The sequence below is a fragment of the Pagrus major genome, chromosome 18, assembly GCF_040436345.1.
Source record: "Pagrus major chromosome 18, Pma_NU_1.0".
NCBI classification, from domain to species: domain Eukaryota; kingdom Metazoa; phylum Chordata; class Actinopteri; order Spariformes; family Sparidae; genus Pagrus; species Pagrus major.
In genome coordinates this window covers 15600784-15623295 of record NC_133232.1, presented here as the reverse complement: position 1 = coordinate 15623295, position 22512 = coordinate 15600784, and the positions used below count along the sequence as shown (strand labels likewise).

The following is a 22512-nucleotide window of genomic DNA, read 5'->3' as shown; positions in this document are numbered from 1 at the left end:
TGGACAGGGATCACAGCACAGGAGGCTGAACGTTCATTTTAGCAGAGCTCAGTAACACCAGGCAACAGGCTACGGCTGCACTGAGGGAACACAGAGGTGTTTGAAGAAGCACTTTGTAAAGCATAAGCATAGAGGAGGTGGCCATAATCATAGCCCTCAATTTCTTCAGACATCAGAAGACATTTTGACCTTACACTCAAAGAAATAACTCTTTGATTGAACTCAATAAAATCATGGAAAGTATTTTCACGTAATTAAATGACTTTCCTTCAGCATTAAGCAATTGAGGTGGTCCAATTTAATTTACTTGGGTTGGGTCAACTTAATTTATAAGGGCTCATTCAATTCATTTACTAGGGTTGGGTCCGACTTAATTTATAGGGTTGGTCCAACTTATATTACACTAGTATATTTACACTAATAAATAAAGTTGATCCAACCCGAGTAAATTAAGTTGGCCCAACAGAATTGCTTAATGCTGAAAGAAAGCCATCTAATCACATGGAAATACTTTCCATGATATAATTAAGTTAATTCAAAGAATAACTTATGAGTGCATTGTTTTCACATATAAGTGTACTTGGTCTTGGTAAATGTACAACGTTTGAATACTTACTTTACATTTTTAAGAAAAATCTGGAAATAAGTAAAAAACACAAAAGTATTTGTATTTGGACAAGATTAGGGCTTTTCAAGTGTAAATATATATATATATATATATATATATGTATATATATATATATGTATATATATGTATATATATATATATATATATATATATATATATATATATATATATATATGTGTACACAGGATACTATAACCTAATAAAACACACTGTACTTACTTAAAACATCTGCATTATGACAAATTTTAATATTTTCCAATCCAAAATCAATAGTTGATGATGTAGGTACTCACCATAGAGGCCTATTACAGGGTTTGTGCAGGTCACTGTTGCCATGTACATACGGTGTGTGGAATATGACTCATGTTTTCTATTATGTTTTGTCTTGTATTTTAGATGAGGAGCAGATGTGTTGTCATCAGGGAGGGAAATTAGCACCCCTCACTGGCCAAATGCGGGTAAATTTATGACGTGGCGGGTGAATTTGATCAGCCCACAAGCCACAGTGGCGGGTTAGCAATTTGGACAGTAGATTCAGACCTGTCGGGGGCAGCAATACACCTGTGCTGCAGCTAGTCTGCCCAGGGCTTAGAGTACTCCGACGTGGGGCCGGATTTCCGCCGTATGTTCACTATGGATTTGGATTTGTTTTTGACGTGGTTTAACCAATCATCTTCAGCGCAGCAAAGGGTTAGTTCCACCTACCAATGGTATGAGGCCAACCAATGAGTGCTAGCCAATCAGAGGCAGAGTAGAACCGGTCTTGCCAAGAAACATGATTGCAGTGTGGTAGCCCTGCAACTCGGCTCGACTGGAAGCAAAGTTTATTAAACCTGGCGAAGAAACCGAAGGTTTCCCAGCAGAACATCGTATTGTGATGAGATGATCAATGTTATTCACGTCACCTGTCAGTGGTTTTAATGTTGTGGCTGATTGGTGTATATAGCTATGTGACTTAACAATAGTTTAAACCTTACTTTAGAGAGGAGTTAAGAACAGATGGCGCTGGGCATGGATAGAGGAAAATGGTGGAGATGGGAAGCCATTCAGCACTTGGTGCCACAAATTAAGGGAGATGGGTGCTTGCTTTTGCAGCGTGTGTTCGAAGAAGCTACTGTACAGCAGCAGCAGGAGGAAAGTGCTTGCTCACCATGAATTAGGTGCCAGTCACAAAGCTTCATACCTTGCACACCGTCATACAAGTACATTACCGGGAACAACGGCTACAGCTGCCACTGCACCTTTAATGACCGACCGTGTTTGCAACCAAAAAATACTTCGATCTGTGTAAAAATATGAAAAACAAAACTGCCTGGACAAAGCTGTCTGTTTCAAGAAGCATTCAAGATATTTAAACACACATGGCCTTGCCCCAGAGTTTAGACAACGTTTATCTGAAAAGCTTAAAAAGCAAAGTTTTCAATGAAAATTGATGAAGCTACTAAACATGGACAAAATCATTTTCATCAGTTTAGCAGTTCTTTAAGGACATACATTTTACTGTATTTTCTTTCAATCTTCATAATCTATTTTCCATTATTTAATTCAGTTTTAGAAGGAAGCACTTCATAAGTTTAAAATTGTAAACTTGTCACTTTAAAATTACTTCAGTACTGTTTACAGTTGACATTAACATGCATACTGCAATGCAGATACTTCTATAGAGAAATAAATTGTGCACATACTGCACATACTGAGACATTATACTGTGCAATTCTTCATACAGAGAATAAAAAATTGATAATCATAAGAATTTAAAAAAAACATTTTTCATGTGATTGTTTTATTGTTGATCTTTTTTTTTCTTCTTTTTTTTTTTAATGAGACAGATATCACACAAAAGTATGATTGCAAAATGGTTGGCTGGTAAAAAAAATTGAGTGGCTGGTAGAATTTAGAACTGAATAAAAGAACAATTTAATTTCCAACACTGGTTGCAATCACTAAGTACTCCTATCTCTATAACCCAACTTATCCCTCAAACTCCTGAATGATTTCAAGAATAGAAATTGATAGCAATTTAAACTGGCTTATTTTAGGATGTCTTCAATCAACCTCTGTAGAGCAGGGCTAGAATATGGAGGGAGTTGTGCCAATTTTTCACAACCCCAGCTGTGCTTGCTGAAGCCTCCTCAGTCCTCACTTTTTCTTATTTGTTCCTCTCCTCTGTCACTCTTCCTTTTATAACTGTGCATCATCCAGCTGTCCTCTTCCTTTTAAGAGAAACAATGTTGGCAAGGAAGCAAAGAGGAAATACTTAGACAGCTTAAGGGAAAAACTATGAGATATGTTCGTAGTTTTTATTATGATGATGACAGACTGGAGTGGAACTTTTATCACATACCTCACATGGAAGTGGGAGGAATGTAAAGCACTAGAGTGATTTAGAATAATGATAGAAAATTAAAGAGACTAAGACCCAGATTGAAAAGACTGTTAAAAATTGGCTAATAGTTCAAACATTTCCCTTTGCTCCATTTCCCCTCGTCCCAGCAGGTGGAGGCCCATTGAACCCAGAAATGGAAATGAAACTGACAATTGAAATGAAAACGAAAATTTGAAGATGTAGCCCAGTCTTAAGTAAGTGTGTCTGGGCTCAGCACAGTGGAGCCAGACAGGCTGCTGTGTGAGGCGGTGGAGTGAGATAGGTCAATTACCCTCTTCTTAGTTCATACTATGACTCAGATAGTTATTATGATGATGAGCAATGATATTTCTTACCCACGTTTTTCACTTGGTCATCATAAAAAAAATATTCTGCACAGGCCAAAACACAGCAAAGGTCCGTCCCTGTCCAGCTATAATAGTGATACTTTCAAGATTACTGTGTCACTGCATCTTGTTATTGCTTTGACAGTGTTTTGTAAGGTTGTACTGTTCGTTACCTGAACTGTGCCTTGATGTTGCTGGGGCTGGACGAGCGGGTCTGAACGTCCTTCTCCTGCTTCTCCCTCAGGATCCTCTCCGCTAGCAGGTAGTATGTGGCTGTAATGTGGTTGTATTTGTTGGTCTCCAGGGCTCTGAAACAAAACAGTCGGATTAGGGACATGTACAAATACAAAGCATATTGTACATAGACACAGGGGAAAAAATGAACAGAGTTAAAGACAATTACAAACAGGGGTAACTCCATGGCAACAAAAGAGTGCTAAATGTCTTCGTTTAAGATGATCCAAATCCTGTGTCCAGAGCTCCAGTTACCAGCAACTGTAAAATAGTTTACATCTCCAACACCATGGCACAAGATAAATGGTTGGTCGATTACTTTCACAATTAATTTTTTCAAGATTAGATTGAAAAATGGCTTTGATAATTTCCAACATCCCAACCAACAGTACAAAATCCTCAGATATTGCAAGGAAAAGCAGCAAATCTTCACAACTGAGACGCTGGAACTGACAAATGATGATGATTATCAAAATAGTTGCAGAGTGGTTTTCTGTTAATCAGCTAATTGATTAATTAACTGTTGCAGCTGTACTTTCGTCTAGGTCAAAACAAATGTGAAAAAACAAAAGGAAATGAATTGCTATCAACACACGACGGCAGACCGCATTGCACTGATGCACAGAGTTGAGATGGATTTATCCTGGGGTGAAATTTAATAATTTATATAATCATTACAAGTCTCAACTTGTAACTGATCAGAATCAGATATGAAGACACAACAGAGAGGGACATATTCCAGCAACAGCTGTGGCAAACACAAAGTAGACAAGTGTTGGAGGCGTGTTGTTGTTGAGGTTCCACCAAAGCAAAGAAAATACCACACCACAGCACACACACCACACACAGGTTGTGATGCAAGATGACACTAGTTTTAGACGCCCCCCAGCCGATACTTGATTTTTGAGGCTGATGGCGATACCGATATTAGAAAGTGTCGTTCCAGTGTCATATTGGTGCATATCGGACAACATATACACCAATTATCGATATATCTGTGATTAGCTAATATCAGCTTATAACATTTGCCAACCGATATAGTGGTCAGGCCCTAGTTTTACTATTTAACCATTTTCAGCTCTGTTTTGGGTATTTTACATTTTACTAGACCATGCATTTTCAGCCTAAATGCAAGTAATGTTACAGAGCATAACAAACCAAACATGGCATTCTTGTGCACAACAATTAAAGCGTGTCTTTGAGCTCTATCCACAAGTTTGTAGACCAGACAGAAAGACAAACAGAGCACAACTTACTCGACTATGGCCTCTCGGTCTGCGATGTCTCCGAGCACCATGCGCTGGATGATGCTGTTGTGTTCCTCCTCTGACAGGTTCTTGTGAGAAACCAGGGGAGTGCTATACTTGGTGGCTGGGGACGGGTCGACCCCCTGCAGCCAGGCATGGCTCTCAATCTCCTCCAGGGAAGCCCGTCGCTTGGGATCCCTCTGAAGCATACGGTCTATCAGACTGAAGGCAGGATGAGAAGAAGGAGGAGGAATAGGAAGAGCAAAATTAAAATTCATCTGAATCTAAAGGACACAGAAACCCTTTAAAATGATTACACATTATCAGTTTTATTAAAATTGACAGCATGCACATGCGTCATCTTGAAGTTCACCTTTGAATAAGGCAATGGTTGTAAGCGATTATTTTATTTAATGACTGGATAATAACCTTGACAAGATGAACATTATGCAGGCCACATGTTTGTGAACACTTTTTATGCCATCATGAGACGTTGCAATGTAACGTTAACTGAGCAGAGCAGCCGTCAACAGTAACAAAACCAGCTGGCAACCGCTAACAAGCTAACAAACACACACATTGGCATTCAACACATTTAACAAGCTCTGTTTTGTTATCCACATACACCCATGCATGCTTTCAAATCATGTAATTCATTACTTATTGCTGTTAACTTTTTAAAATGAAAAGGCTGCAGATTGTTTATCCTGATTTCCAGTTGTGTCTCATATTGTATTGCAGCATTTTAAGGACACCAATTAATGGTTTAGCACACAATTAACTGAAGCAAAAGACTGAAAATAATGTTTCCTTTTCACTTTCAATCAATAATCAATTTTGATTCGAGAATTGTTTGGAATCGAAAATCGATTCTGAATTTGACCGGGCACCAGAGAACCTAAATTGAATCAAATCGTGAGATTGCCAAAGATTTACACCCCTAGTGGACACAGGCCCCTAGACTTCGATTTACCCTATATACCAGACATAGATAATTCACTTGGTGACAGTGCATTTCAATATACTTGTCTCTAGTTGTGCACATTTACATCATCTGTCTTTGTAAACAGTAAAGATGTCCCGAGCCTGATCTGAGAACTTTAGGACATCCTCAGTCCTAAATAGCCTCGATTGAATTGATTGAACTTGAATTGACATGATGAAGTGACACATGATTACAACCCTGACAGTCTTTTGTAAGAGGCTCAGTAATCTGCCACCACTCTCTCTGGGACAACACAGTCTTTTTGTGATGTAGCCAACATTTCAGCTGTTCTCTAAACCAGGACTTGTTTTTCCAAGTACAATCCAACCTGTTTTTTGGTACATCGAGGAAGAGCAGATGGAGGATTGAATGTATGGTGTATTATGTACAGTGGCAGACTGTGCCAGACATTGGCACCGACAGAGCTGAGGATGTGAAACTACATCTGGTCAAATGGCAGCTTAAATTCCACACAAATTACACTGTTGAAAGCTGAGATTGCAATTTAATCGGATTAGGTGGAATATGGAATCTAGTGAAAAAAACAGAAAAAGCATCATGCACCCAGAAGTAAGCCATCTTTGTCATCTGCATAATAAGGCAGAAAAATAGGCATTAATCTCAGGTACACAATGCAGATGACACAGACTGACAAAGACATGCATTAAATGAAAAAGATCTTCATGAGAGACTTACAAAGTAGATGCTGTCTCAACTGAACTACAGGACACACAATACAGTGGGTTGTATAGTGAGAGTTCAAAAGGGCCTCCTTTATTGTTGTGCTCTAATACCAGAGGGCTGTCTGTTACATTTAAATGTAAACAAGCTTAGGTTTTTGGCTTGTCATTCATATGCTAATTACAAGGGTGGATGTGTTTTGCATTTTACATTGGTTTTAGTGAATAGTTGCCCTCTGTAGGAGCAAAAAAAATTACTGTACAGTATTAACACAGTGCAATTAGGAGCCCCACACAGAGTTAATTAAATTATACAAACATGGGTTGATAGCCGTTCGTAACCATTAGTCAGCTGAATGTTTAACTATGCGGTCATGAATTCTGTCTGACATGGTGGAAACATCATTCGAACCAGGGTTCGAGTCATACATGTAATGAGCGTTTTGGGGGTCTCTAACCGTTTTTCCACCAAAATTAGCAGTGTGTTTGGGTTTTTTAAATGCGGGTACACACGCTTGAATAGTGCATTGACCCCATTCCCACTTCCCGCAGGCAAGGCAGCCCTTCTGTGATCTTTATCTGAAGCGCTACCTTGCACATCGAATTCCTTCCTCATTTACGCGCCACCACCAGATTAAGACCAAGACCAAGTTAGCCGGGCAATAAACCAGAAGTTAGCCAGCTCGGTCGGCAGAAATCTCTAGTGCGCACGCTCTATGGGCTGCACAATGCGGAAGCTATGTGGAAGAGCCCCGGCCTTAAGTTGAGCGCTTTTGGCTTGATGCACCGCTGAGCAGCATTCGCAGGAATGAATGGGGCTCTGCCTTGAGGGCTGTGTCCAGTAGTAGTAGGTCAATGGTTCACCCGGGTCTTACATTTAGATCAAAGCTGAGGTGAGGTGATAAAAACCTGTCTACTGCAGAGTCAGTTGACCCAGGTGTAAATGCCGAGTGTACACATTCCCACTGCACACAAAAGCCTGATCTTAGCGGGTTTCAGTGGGATTTTTGACCAGTGGAAAAGGGGTATATGATTAAGTAACCCTAACCAGCGTTTGGATGGATATACATAAATAAGATAATAGCGCATACAATGGCTGACATTAAACGCATTGCGCCCGGCTCTATATGAAAATATAGGGCCACACCGACATCATTAGCACAAATGGATACCGTTTGCCAAATGAACAAGTAGGCCCAAATAGTTAAGAATGTGTTGTAGACAGTGTTTCACAACATTTATACACTGTGTTCCAAATTATTATGCAAATAGGATTTCAATTAAACAAACATTTGATTTTTAGTTTTTCAATTAAAGTTTTCAATTGTGCTGCTTCTCCTGTCTGTTTAGATCACTGACATCAATCTCAGACACGTTTGGTAATTAGTTTGACAGGTGAGCCTAATTAAAGGGAAACTACTTAAGGAGGTTGTTCCACACTTTTAAGCAAACCACAGGTTTCATGCAATATGGGGAAAAAAAGGATCTTTCTGCAGATGAAAAGCATGCAATAGTGCAGTATCTTGCAAAAGGTATGAAAACATTGGATATTTCACGAAAAATTAAGAGAGATCATCGTACTGTGAAAAGATTTGTCTGTGATTCAAAGCGCAGATGGGTTCGTTCAGATAAAGGCGTATTAAGGAAAGTTTCTGTAAGGCAAGTTCATCCTATTAAGAGAGCAGTTGTGAAAAAGCCACTGATGAGTAGCAAACAGGTATTTGAAGCTGCTGGTGCCTCTGGAGTCCCAAGAACCTCTCGATGACCTCCTCCAGAGGCTTGCTGATGTGCATAAAGCTGTATTTCGGCCACCATTAACTAGAGATGTTCCGATACTATTTTTTCCCTCCCGATACCGATTCCGATACTTATGCTGCGGGTATCGGCCGATACCGAGTACCGATACCAGTATGTTATTAAAAATATATATATATCATACTACGCCTGCATGACTGTGATATGATTATCATTGTGGTAAGGCCTGGCTCAGGTTAAACCCTTTGTAAAACATGACTGAATACAGCAAATGAAAGCCATTTATTTTTAAATTTATTTTTAAATAGAACAGTATAAAATAGTAGTGCAACTTAACTAAATAAATCTAGGAATAATTATTTTTAAAAAAATTAAAGTGCAGCCACAATTAGCTCCTTGTCTACAGGTGTCAGGTGATCAATTCTTCTTCACACCTCTAAAACAGCAGCTGCCGATGGCAGCTCAGTGCAACTGTTTTAAGAGCGGCGAAGAAGCAGAGCAGATAGGCAAGACTTCTATTTAACGCAGCAATTCAGCCAAATTCAGCACAGAGTAGACAGGAAGTCAGACACAAAACAACAACATGACATCCGGTTAATTTTCAAAATAAAACACTCCGTGTTGATACAAGCAAAAAAAACTCAAATAAGAGACAAATACGCGCTCTTCTTCTAATCCTTCAGTCGGGAACACTTCGTGTTGTTGTGTTTATAACACATACATATAACTGCGGTCGTGCGTGATTATGTAATTATCGAGGGAATTCCTCGGTTTCCTAACTCCAGCTGTTTGGCGGACTCAAAACGCAGCTGGTGGGGGTTGCCCGAGGACGACGGAGCAAAATCTGAGAGAGACCTTTAGTTGCTTAGAAGTTACCCTGGGGTCCTTTGTGACCTCGCTGACGATTATACGTCTTGTTCTTCGAGTGATCTTTGTTGGTCGACCACTCCTGGGGAGGGTGACAATGGTCTTGAATTTCCTCCATTTGTACACAATCTGTCTGACTGTGGATTGGTGGAGTCCACATTCTTTAGAGATGGTTTTGTAACCTTTTCCAGCCTGATGAGCATCAACAACTCTTTTTCTGAGGTCCTCAGAAATCTTCTTTGTTCATGCCATGATACACTTTCACAATAATGTGTTGTGAAGATCAGACTTTGATAGATCCCTGTTCTTTAAATAGAATAGGGCGCCCACTGATTGTCATCCCATTGATTGAAAACACCCGACTCTAATTTCACCTTCAAATTAACTGCCAATCCTAGAGGTTCACATACTTTTGCCACTCCCAGATATGTAATATTGGATCATTTTACTCAATACATAAATGGCCAAGTATAATATTTTTGTATCATTTGTTTAATTGGGTTCTCTTTATCCACTTTTAGGACTTGTGTGAAAATCTGATGTTGTTTTAGGTCATATTTATGCAGAAATATACAAAATTCTCAAGGGTTCACAAACATTCAAGCACCACTGTAGTAACTGCACAGCGGATCACACTTGCATCTGAACATGTAGACCAGCTCCTGTTCTTACACAAGAACTTACACATTAGCACTACCTAGCTAAGCACATTTGCACTGCCAGGCATTGGTATGATTTCATTGTGGCCTATTTCATAGTTTTTGTATGAGAGCTGCTTTCTGTATTGTTTAGCTGTGACATCAATATGCTGTAAACAGATCTGCAGGTAAACCCCGTGTCTTAAGTAGGTTTACTGTACTGCCCTCCACAGAGTGTATCAATGCAGCAATTGAGAAAAAGTGACGCAACATTCTGCAGATGTTTAAGTGCCTAAGACCTTTTTTGTATGAAAGCAGTTTTTGATTGTGGAATACAGCAAAATGTTTTGTTTGTTTTTTGGTCTGAGGGATTGTATGCTCAGGATTTTGTTTATAGTGAGATGTCTTGGACTCTATTATTTATATGCTGAGGCTTTATTAATTTACTATATGTATGCTGCTACAGCGGTGGCCAAAAGTTTTGAGAATGAGTATTGGTTTTCAACTTTGCTGCTTCAGTGTTTTTAGATCTTTTTGTCAGATGTTACTATGGTACACTTAAGTATAATTACAAGCATTCCACAAGTGTCAACGGCTTTTATTGACAATTACATTAAGTTTATGCAAAGAGTCAATATTTGCAGTGTTGACCCTTCTTTTTCAAGACCTCTGCAATTCCCCCTGGCATGCTGTCAATCAACTTCTGGCCCACATCCTGACTGATGGCAGCACATTCCTGCATAATCAATCAATTTTCCAGATGCCCCAAACAATCGGAAAGGGGATTCATCAGAGAAAATGACCTTACCCCGGTCCTCAGCAGTCCAATCCCTGTACCTTTTGCAGAATATCAGTCTGTCCCCGATGTTTTTCCTGGAGAGAAGTGACTTCTTTGCTGCCCTTCTTGACACCTCCAAAAGTCTTCGCCTCACTGTGCGTGCAGATGCACTCACACCTGCCTGCTGCCATTCCTGAGCAAGCTCTGCACTGTCTCATCTCATCTCTCATTTTCTTGACCGCTTTATCTGTGAGGGTCGCAGGGATGTTACCGTTTTATCCCCCCCTTTCAGGAGCGTCGCGGGGATGTTACCGTTTTATCCCTTTCAGGGGGTTGCGGTTTTCATATGGGCGGAGGCCAGGGTATACTGGACGAGTCGCCAGCTCTTTCTGATGGCAGAGGCTGCCACACAAGGTGCCAACTGCGCGTCAGGAGCAATTTCGGGGTTCAGTATCTTGCTCAAGGATACTTCGGCATGTGGCTCAGTTCTGCCCAGGGGAGCTGGGTTCGAACCAGCGACCTTCTGGTTGCTGGTCACCTGCTCTACCCACTGAGCTACAGCCGCACTGGTGGTGCCCCAATCCCGCAGCTGAATCAACTTTAGTAGACGGTCCTGGCGCTTGCTGGACTTTCTTGAGCACCCTGAAGCCTTCTTCACAACAATTGAACCTTTCTCCTTGAAGTTCTTGATGATCCGATAAATGGTTGATTTGGTTAACCATGGTTAACAGAGGAAGAACAATGATTTCAAGTACCACCCTCCTTTTAAAGCTTCCAGTCTGTTATTCTAACGCAATCAGCATGACAGAGTGATCTCCAGCCTTGTCCTCGTCAACACTCTCACCTGTGTTAACGAGAGAATCACTGACATAATGTCAGCTGGTCCTTTTGTGGCAGGGCTGAAATTCAGTGGAAATGTTTTTTTTGGGATTAAGTTCATTTTCATGTTTTCAATTAATTGCAATTCATCTCATCACTCTTCATAACATTCTGGAGCATATGCAAATTGCCATCATAAAAACTGAGGCAGCAGACTTTGTGAAAATTTATATTTGTGTCATTCTCAAAACTTTTGGCCACTGCTGTACAGGCACACTTTTCTTTTCCTGTTGGTTCTTTGCAAAGCTGGGACAGTTGCTGACAAATGTAACCTTCCAGCTGACTTGCCACATTTCTTCCATTGTTTTATTAATAAAAGATATTGGAAGTAAATTCAGTATGGATCATTACAGATACTTTGCTTTGAAAGTACCAAGTAGTCACACAGTGAGGAAAAAAGAAATAGAAAAAAAAAGATGCATCGATAATCGTTTTATCCTCGCATCACACCCTCTGAATCGTAATCGTATCGAATTGTGAGGTGCCTCGAAATTCCCACCCCTAATATTTTCTATGCTCCCCCAGATTCAAACAATGGAAATCAACAGGCTTTGAACTGGCTAAATGCCAGTTATGACGCATCTCTCAACAGAGAGGAGAGGGTTGAGTGTTTCTTTGTGTGTATGTAAACAAAGGAACACAGTGTTCTGTTGGGTTGTGATTAGCTCAGAAATGGTCCTCACAATGACTGTCAACACGTATTTCTGTGACAAAGACAATACATTTGTCTGTTTCAACACTTTTTTATGGGGCTGATGGTGGCCATGGCAGGGAGTGGTGGCGGGTGGTCTGGTTTAAAACAAACATTTATTTTTTAGTCTAATTGCTAGAAATTAAATCAAGGATGACAAAGACAAAGCTCCGAAGTAGGACGTGTGGTATTGCAAAAGCAAGCTGGTGAATATAATTAATTAACTGAAGTGTGTAAATGCATTTTGGTGAGTCAACAGGGACCAGAGCTTAGAAAGTAGGAAAGATCTGGACACACAGTAGTCCTTTTCACACAGAGACTCTGCCTTATCAGCACAGCAAAGGCTCGCCATTTCTCTGCATTTGTTTGTTCATACTGAACCAAGCAGCTCCGGTGTAAAGCCGCACCAGTGTGTCAATTTATACGGTAGTTGGCATTGTATTCTATGACTCTCTTATTAAAACTGCCCAGTTTGGCGAACCCAAGACACATGACATTGGTGGCAGCAGTGTTTCTATTTGCATTTCGGTTAGTGTATTTCTTTCATTATGCCATTGTTATTTGTGTTTTCTAAGCTTAGCTTCCTCAGTTCAGCTAGCCGGCTAGCTTTGTGTATACCTTCTTGGGCTAAACAGCTAGCAGGAGATGCTCCACATGTCCGTAACTTAGCAGGCATATGATATATTACGTATATAGTCTAGTCCTTGTGTCAAAGAAATATGTTTCCAATACTGCATCAGCTCTTTGGATGTCCTGGTTCCCTGTCGTCACCAGTAAGTAATGATCAGACTGAGAAAAGAGAAAAAGGGCAACAGAAAACCATGACAGTTTTAAACTTGTTCAACTTCTGCATAATTTTCATTTAGGGTTTCTTCTTTCATTTTCTAAGCCTAAATTCATAGTATCTGCCTGCACTCTTAACACTCTCCAAAACAAATCTTGCTCCTTGTGTTCCTCTATGAGATACACACAATATCTCTGTCTGTGTCTGTCTACCTTCCTCCGAAACATAAGGCAGCTGACAAGCTCTGCCCTCCCAATAAGCAACAGCTCACACTGAGAGCAGGTGTTTCAGAAACAATTTGTGTTCCACCAGTGTCCACAGAGTTTACATTACAGCTTCTTTTGATTAAACATGATATTAGCATTTCAACAACGTAATTACTTTTCACTTGTTGCTGGCACTCTACATAAAAAGGTACGTTTCTTACTGGAATTTCCATTCTGACCAGCAGTGGTCAACACATATACACTAACTTTTTCTACCCTTTCACGTTAAACCACAGTAAATAAAGTACCTACACTTCCAATGGTATGCATTTGTATTTTACTATTCTTCAGATTTATCCTGGCTTGAAATGGGGAGTCATTGGTTCATCAGCCATGTTGTTCATTATGTGATGCACAATTGGCCAAAATCTGTTCATGGATTAGTTAAAAGCTTTTGCACAATGAATGTATCTGAGATATGTTGGTGCACATCAACACGGAACTCAACTTAACTAACTAAAAATATCCCCCAAAAATTGCATGGTTAAAAAGAAAGTTCATACCATGTGATAAAAAATAATAAGGATGACAGAATAAGACAGCCAGTGTATACCACAATAGCTCAAAAAGAAAAACATTGCCTACCTATAATTTGCAAATGTAAACTCTCAAATATAGTTTACTTACCCTCAAAAATCCAGTGCTGGTCATGCTATATTGTAAATTCATCTTAATTTTCTTTTTTCCAAACTTCACAGTGCACCTTTAATCAAAAGAACTCCATCATATCGCAATAAAAAAATGTAAAATAGCACACCAGCATGTGCGACTAATAATTGAGCCTCTGATAGCAATGATATTTGATTATGACAACATAACGTCAAACTATAAGTAAACTATAACTCAGTTTCATGGTAAGCCTTGCAGTTCTATCTGCAAGAAATTTCCTGAATATAGTAACGACAATATCCTAAAGAGGGATTGCCATGGTTGCCTCAACAAGCCCAAATCCTCTCTACTCGGTGTAATGCTATTGTTACGATGCATTGACATCAGTGTTTTCCTGCTACTGAAATTTGTGGCCTGGCCAATTCTTTTTCCTTGGGTCTTTCCAAGTGACTTGAGGTACATTGCACATTCAGCCAAGACACTTCAACCTCAGCTTAAATAAAGAAGTTTCAAGTATTTTTCTAATCCCACCACCTTTGTCATTTATGACCACATCCACTAGTATCTTCTTGGAATGGTTGATAGATTATGGCCTAAGTCTAGATAAACTGTTTCTCTAATTGAGAAAGTTAAGACAACAGTGAAACAGCACAAATCCTATACTGTGCTAAGATGAAACACTGCAGTATCAGCATAGGCTGCTGGGAACCCAAAATTGTGATAAGGGTGGATAATTTACCAGTTAGTGACATGGTTAAAATATAAGCATGAGACTTAGCATGCAACAGATAGCTCATCTGCTCTGAAGTCAGAGCCCATCAGATTGCTCACAGCTGCTTCAGCTTAGCCCTCCAATCTAGTTAGATCTCTCCTTCAACTCAGAGGAGAGAAGCGTTGATTTCCTGTGTCTACAAATACTCAGCAGTGACAGTGGAAATAAAGAATTGGTGTTCACAACATGTTGAGCACAGTGGCTCTGATGCCATTGCTCTTGCCCATGAAAAACCTCATTACCCATTCCATCAATTCAATTCAATTCTTATTTCGGAAAAGTTTTAGTTTTCACCTCTGACAGTTTGTCTGATCTGATCCACTACAGGATGTCTAATACAGGATGCGGACAATCAATTCTGCAATAGGTCTTTGAAGTGAGGGGTGTTGTCAAAGCCAGATATTAAATGCTGTGATACTCAAGAAAAATTAAGACAATAAGGTTAACAGTGGATACAAAAGGGCCTTGTCTCTCATTAAGCTGATGAAAATCTGTGAGGACAACAGATTGGGTCAGGCTTAAAATAAAAAAAAACAAAAAAAAACAAAACAAAACTGCATCATGATTATTTCCTTAATTAAACATGGCCACACTTATTTGGAAAATTGTCAGTTTATACTGCTTCAAGATTACCCCAGTGTATCTTGAAAGAATTAATTAGTATAAAATTAAGAGTGTGACTTTCAAACACACACAGCAACTGCTACTTTATTTGCCTAACTGCCTGACTTACTTTGAAAGTGGAACATGTGTTGGCGTGTGCTGTTGGACTGTACAGCTCTGCAGCTGGGCTGCTCAAACTGCTGGCAGGGTTTGAGTCACTGCCAGCTACGGGAGCAAATTGGTCTGCAGGGCCTGGAATAAATCAGTGTGGCTCCTGCTGTGTTCCAGTGACTTCTAATAATAACTGAGGGAAGGGGTTAAGCTATAGCTGATAAAGTATTTTCTTGTACTGCAGTTTTTAGCACAGTCACATATTGATGATACATTGGTTATTACATTAAGGCATTACTTTTATTATGTATATTTTATATTGGATTTATTAATGCAATTTCTTATTTGTATATGACACCGTATGATAAAATATATTCCATTCAATACATCATATCATATTACAACCCACATTTATTTAAACCTGTCAGTGTTTCCCATAGAATGGAGTTGTAGCAGCGGAGGTGTCACACACGCAAACAATAATTTGTACATTTGCAAAGTGCGGCGTAAAGTACATATGAGGTGTGATTAGACAGTCTTTTTAACTCATTTGAAAATTCAAACCTGCTGGGGTGAAAATCTAATATTAACTTTATAGGGCTCAACTACATGAATTCCTTAGTTGGACACCAAAAGTAATGCTGTAACTCTGCTAGCGAAGACTCCATCATCCTGCCCGGCAAGGAACACTACATTGCTCTTGCCAACACTGCTAGTTGTGTTTACAGTGATATACTGGGGAGACAAATTATATTTTTTCCAGGATGGTTATTTGTTTTATAACACAGGGGTCTTCAAGGATTCCCTTGGCTGATAGAGAGATGGAGAAGAGATCTCCTACTGCATATATGGCATAAAAATCTGTTGCATATTAAACTGGGCCTACATGACGTGAAGGGTGGCCTATAGTGCCATGTTTAAACAAGTCAGCAGCAATTGTAACATGATTAATGTTAGGCACACAAGCCTCACCCTCTGCAATTTCTCCTATCATTTCTGAGGTGGAAGCTTTGTCAAAGTCTCTTGTTCGAAAACCATTCATTGTGGATGACAAGAATGTCTGTACACTTGGGATAATAATATAGATAACTGCCAAATATGTCTGACAAGAAAACCGTTACGGATAGGTGCTGCACAGTGATTTAGTATAAGGTAAGGTTAGCTTGTTCACATGATTGTGCGAGGAATCATGGGTAGACTATCATCAATGTTGTTAAATTAAATGTTTTTATGATAATGATAGTAATAATATGTTGGATTCATGTTAATGTGTATTTTCAGACATTTCATTTTTGAAAAATGTAAAACTTTCAAAATAATCAAACAAGGACTTGGCCACTTCCCTTCAGTAATTCTGAGGACTCCTAGGGGTCGCAGACCCTTTGTTGAGGACACACATTATAACATTTTCTGTCATGAAAGATGTAATAATGCCACCTCAATGGGAATGTTTTTTCACTAATTGTTTAGCCACGAGGCAGTTCTCACACAACATTTTTGTTCCTGTTGTGGCTTGACAGCTTGACCACAGTATAGATGAGGCATACAAAAGCTGTTCAGATGTTGTTGGACATACCGTATTGTTACTGTCCGTACTGTAGTTAGACTGATTACTAATATGAGATATTACTTGTAGATCTGAAACACGAAATAACTGTTGATCGATTGCGCTGTAAGATATCTTATACTATATGAAACATGTTTTGCAGCACAGGTGTTACTATGGCACCCATTGAAAAAAGTGGCCTACCCATGCAGTGATCAGGCCTCTGCTGCAAGCTACTGTAACTGCAGTATGGTAACAGGTCAAAGCCCCCAGCTACACACTACAGGCCGTGTCTGCTTAACGCGTCTGGCTGTTCTCCAAAACACTTACAGAGTATGTTGACAATAGTTCAGACACGGACAGAGGAAGAAAACGTGATATACAAACTAAAACACAGAGGGATATAGAGGTAAGTGGGGCGGAATAATAAGTCAAGGCATGGTAGCCAACACTGGGGAAATAGGATAGGAAATCAAAAATCACAAGACCAAGCTCTATATAATAAACTGTGAGCTTTTAGATATATTTCCATACGAAACTGAGTAGACAGAGCAGTTCATTGGTCCATCAGTCAATGCTGTGCATGTATCACTCACTCTTTGCAGGCGCTGGAGACGTGGGCTGGTACAGTGTATTTACAGTCCATGATCATAGTGAGGGTCTCACTGTCGTTAGCCTCCTGGAAGGGTGGCTGGCCACATACCAACATGAAGAGGATCACACCCAGACTCCAGATATCTGAGGCAGGAACCAAAAAGAAATACAGTCAGAATCTGTGTGCTGCCAGACAAATACAAGGTGCTGTTTAATTGTTTCCATTAATTAGAGCATACATGATCAAAATGAATATTACAAACATTTCTATTCAGTCAGAATAGAGAAATCAAACACTGTGCTAGGTGCAAAAACCCATTTGTGATTTGGCCTATAATTCTTATTTTCCAAGATGAAAAGACACATCATTAAAACTTTTTTAACAACATGGAACATCATAATATGTATTATCATGCAACAGCTAAATTAGAAAATCCCTCTGGGTATATATATATATATATATATATATATATATATATATATATATATATATATATATTAATTAACATGTGTATATATATACACGTGTGTGTATATGTATATGTGTATATATATATATATATACATATATATATACATATATATATATATATATATATATATATATATATATATATATATATATATATATATGTACATATATATATACATATATATATATATATATATATATATATATATATATATATATATATATATGTATATATATATACACACATATACATATACACACACGTGTATATATATACACATGTTAATATACACATTAATTTAACAAACAGGAGCCTCAGTAGCATGTGGAAGAACCATACAGAGCCAAAGTGGTTGGTGCGACCACCAGGGCAACTATGGCTCACAATCCACTGCACCATCGGAGTGTTTTACAAAAACCAACCGCGGGACAAACACAAGCACAACCCACTCACACCAGAGTGAGAAAATTTGTGCTGCCAGAGAGAAAATTGTGAATAAGGTCAGACAGGTATGACAATAATTCTACTTATTTATGTTTGCTATGTTAACAAAAATTATGACTTGTGTGCCTTGATAAAGTGGTTAAATTAAAAATAAAGAGGTTGAATTCAACCTTTTTGCCTGGTCTTTAGAAATAATTAAAATAGAACAGGTATTATCAATAACAATTGATAAAAACAATTATAAATAACTATTGATAGACCGATATGTAATTTCACCATCATGATAGACTTTTCAGCTATATTGCCCAGGCCTACAGGAGCTTGTGACAAATCTTGATCTTCGGTGTCTTTCACAAATGTTCACAAAGTCTCCTGATTTATTAGCCAATTCCTACACTTTTATTTTCTTTCCCTAACTGACACCAATTGACTGTCTCCTTTCTAGTATGTTTTGGATCATTGTCCTGCGGGAATGTCCACCCACGTCTCATCCTCATCATCCTGGTGGATGACAACAGATTCTTCAAGAATTTCCCAATATGTGGCTCCAATCATCTTCACTTCGATCATTTGAATTCTTACAGTATCATGAGAAAAGAAGCAGGCCCATACCATGAAGCTGCAATTGGCTTTTATTTCAAATGTATATAAAATGAATTAATTACACAAAATAAGTATGCATTAGCAATCAAAATAAGTGTGCTTCATGAGACCAATTTAGTATAATTCATATTATTTCCCCCACTGTATGTCCTAACATGAAACACATTTGAGAATTTATTTGAAAAAATCTCCAATCCCCAGTTTAGCAGAGAGCCAGAGCCAACTCCCACAGAAGCTCCAGTCAAACATTGGCAGCTCTGAAATAATTACCATGATGAGGATTTTTAGGTAACTTTCTAGTTTAGCTCAAATGCTCAAATTCCCTCAATACTTAATGGGTTGGCAGAATGGAGCCCTGATCATGCACAAGAAAATTACTTCCTGAAAAGTCCTTTTTGGGGGTGGGACGAAAAGCATAATAGAGACTTTTCACAGGGATTATGAAATGGCCTCCTGCATTGGCCTTGAGTTTGGTATCTGATGCATTCTAAATTGGGCTAGACCTATCTATAAACCTGACTTTGTTGAGTTTAGCATTGCAGGATTAGCCTTAGGCTAAGCATTGCTGTGTATAATTAAACTAACTGAGTGACCATTCAGAAAGTGAGCAGAATGAGCTGGACTGAAGCTCATTGTTCGGTTTGGTTTGGTTTGGATTTTAATACAACCCATCAAATTCAATCTTTAGATGCACCTGTGCTCCACCTACGTGGCTGACCAACACTCCTGCTTAGTGCATTCACACAAATACCTGGGTGTTGTGCTGGACAATAAACTGGAGTGGTCTACAAACACGGAGGCAGTCTGCAAGAAGGGCCTGAACCGGCTTTACTTCCTGAGGAAGCTCAGGTCCTTTAATGTCTGCAACCAGATGCTCCAGATGTTCTATCAGTCTGTTGTTGCGAGCACCATCTTCTTTGCTCTGGAGTCCTGGGGTGTGAGCATCAAAGCCATGGATGCCAACAGACTGAACAAACTCATCAAAAAGGCAAGGTCTGTTGTTGGCTCTAAGCTTGTCACCCTGGAGGAGGTGGTGGAAGACAGGATGCTGGCAAAACTGCTGGCAATCATGGACAATGCCTCTCACCCCCTCCACAAAACTCTGGACAAGCTTAAGAGCAGCTTCAGCAACAGACTCATTCAACCCCCGCTGCCTTAAGGAACGGCATAGGAAATCATTCCTTCCTGGTGCCATCAGACTCTATAACGCACACTCCAAAAGACTCAAATAATCTTTGCGCTTTAAATTATTAGTCATGTAAATACTGCACCTTATCCTCTCACACCTTGTGTTCCACTTACCTTTTCTCTTCTACCACAGTATTTTATTTTATAGCTACTTAAGCATATTATCCATCTATGCATCTATCCATCTTTATGTGTAAGGAGCTATCCTCAGCTCTGTTCCAGCTCTGAGTGGCTCTTTCATCTTGTCAGTTACAGCCAGCAGGGTCAAGGTCTGCTGCATCAAGCATGGCACGTTATCAGAGAGTGTCCCTTGGGCAGGTTTTATACCAATTAGTATATTATTTTTACCAACTAGAACTGGACACAGCATGCACAAGGAAGCAGCTGTGGCAGGGGTCCACAAGTCCCCACAAGCAAAACACAGGCTATGTAACAGTTCAGGGGATAATTCCTGTTTTATGTCGGACTTCCAGCTGGCATTTGTTCTGAGAGTAGACAAAGTGAAAGGCATTAGTAACACTGAGCCACTGTTCAAGCTTAACAAATGGGGTGTTACAGGGACAAGAGAAGCAGCTGATGACTTTGACTAAAATTAAAAATGCATCAGTGTTCCTAACCCCATTTACAAAGAACCTGCAATGCTCCGATTTGACCAAAGTTTTTATAACGGCTATTAGTCGACCTGGCCTTTCATTTTAAGTATATTAATGGACAAAAAAGCTGCCTGAACACAAGATAATAAAACAACCTATGTAAAGCATGTCCAAAGAACAGCTGGCATACATGTCCAGGCACTTACTGAGCTCACCATCACCACATATGCAATGTTTTAAAAACCTAAAAAAAACTCTCCTCCACCCTGTCTCATACTGATATATTAACAGAGGTTCATGTTAGAGAAAGGTTAGCACAGCATGACATCAGTGTAGAATCTCACTGCTTAGTGTACCAATTATGTCTCTGGAATTTGTTGACAAATGCAGGATGAGGCTCTGCTTCTGTTCTCATGCTGAGGGAGAGGAACTGCATGTTTCAGCTAATGTACATTTGCATTAATTATCAGGGGTGTCATGATCTTGATTGTGAGTCGGATATTGACCGAAATTACGTAACGATCTCGACCTTCGAAATCAATGGTGGAAACAAGGATTTAGCCATGTCACCAGTGTCATGTCACTTTGCTGTTTTCCAGTTCATGCTAATTAGCACAAATCCAAGACCTATATGCTCCAAGAGAAGTCCTTACACCTGGAAACCAAATTTCAAGTCGATTGGACTTACTGTGTTTATTTGGCAAATGTTTCTGTGATCAAATTTTGTTCTGGGTCATTATATGTTGAGAAGCATTTGCACACCATTTCCAGTTATTGTGCCGAGTTTCGTGTTTCTAGCTCATTCCAGCTCATGGCAATTTGAGCCGCGGCAGGAGACAAATAATAATAATATTAATAATAACAACAACTAACCCGAGCAATTTAGTAGGGTTCTAGCCCTTCAGGCCACCAACGGTAGCACTATCTCAAAGAAAATAAAAAATAAAGGGGGGGGGGGGGGGTATTCATTCATTTCAATAAGACCACTGTACAATGTACTAGCAGCAGAGGGATCTGTAACAGAGGACAACCTCAGGGTAGGTTGTCGAAAAACTTGGTTCTGGGTGTACCTGCTCTATGTAACATTGTACATCTACTTATACAGGAAAGGACACATACCAGGTAGAACAGCCTGTAGCATGTTTTGTGCCATGGAGCATTGTGCTAAATTATTGCTTCCTTCATCAGAGGCTAAATAGATGACAAAATTATTGCTAGGGTAGTGGCAGAAAGGAGTTATCTTTATCATCAATTAATCTGCCTTATTTTGTCTTGAAAGTGTTGCCAATACATGCATAAATAAAGAAAAAATGCCCATCATTACCAGTCCAAACCCAAAGATATCAAGATTATTACAGTATAAGTTAAAGAAAAGTAGAATATCCTAACATTTGAGAAGCTAGCAAATGCTTGGAAAATGAGCCACATTATTAATCAATTAACAAATAAGTTGATTAATTTCACATCGACCAAATTAAATATTGAACCTGACGTACCAGATGGTTTAGCATACAGAACCACCTAGGAAGTGCTGCTACAAACTGTTTGGAAAAGGGCAGACACTTCCAAAAACTACTTGGCAGATTGGACGAACCATCTGTCTAACACCTTCTATCACAGGCTAACTTACCAATCAGATCAACAGTAAGAGAGCGCTGTGACCAGTGGGGCCAGTTTGTGAATCAAACTCTTACCAAAACCGGTCACAACAGGAGAGAGAACATCATTTCCATCAAGAAAACCTTCAGTAGCAGCATTTATGCTAACCTCTTTAGGAGCCACCATTGTTGTGACCAAATGAACAGTCTATTCTCTTGCCGGTCATTTGTTAG

At 39.3% G+C, this 22512-nt stretch overlaps 1 protein-coding gene across 1 annotated transcript in view; it reads right to left on the bottom strand.

Annotated features, from left to right (window-relative positions):
• Positions 1–22512, bottom strand: part of snrka (SNF related kinase a) — a 62415-nt gene that overhangs the window by 8960 nt on the left and 30943 nt on the right. The window contains 3 exon segments of the mRNA XM_073487602.1: positions 3514–3648; positions 4831–5043; positions 17382–17523. Coding sequence (XP_073343703.1) covers positions 3514–3648; positions 4831–5043; positions 17382–17523 — 490 coding nt within the window.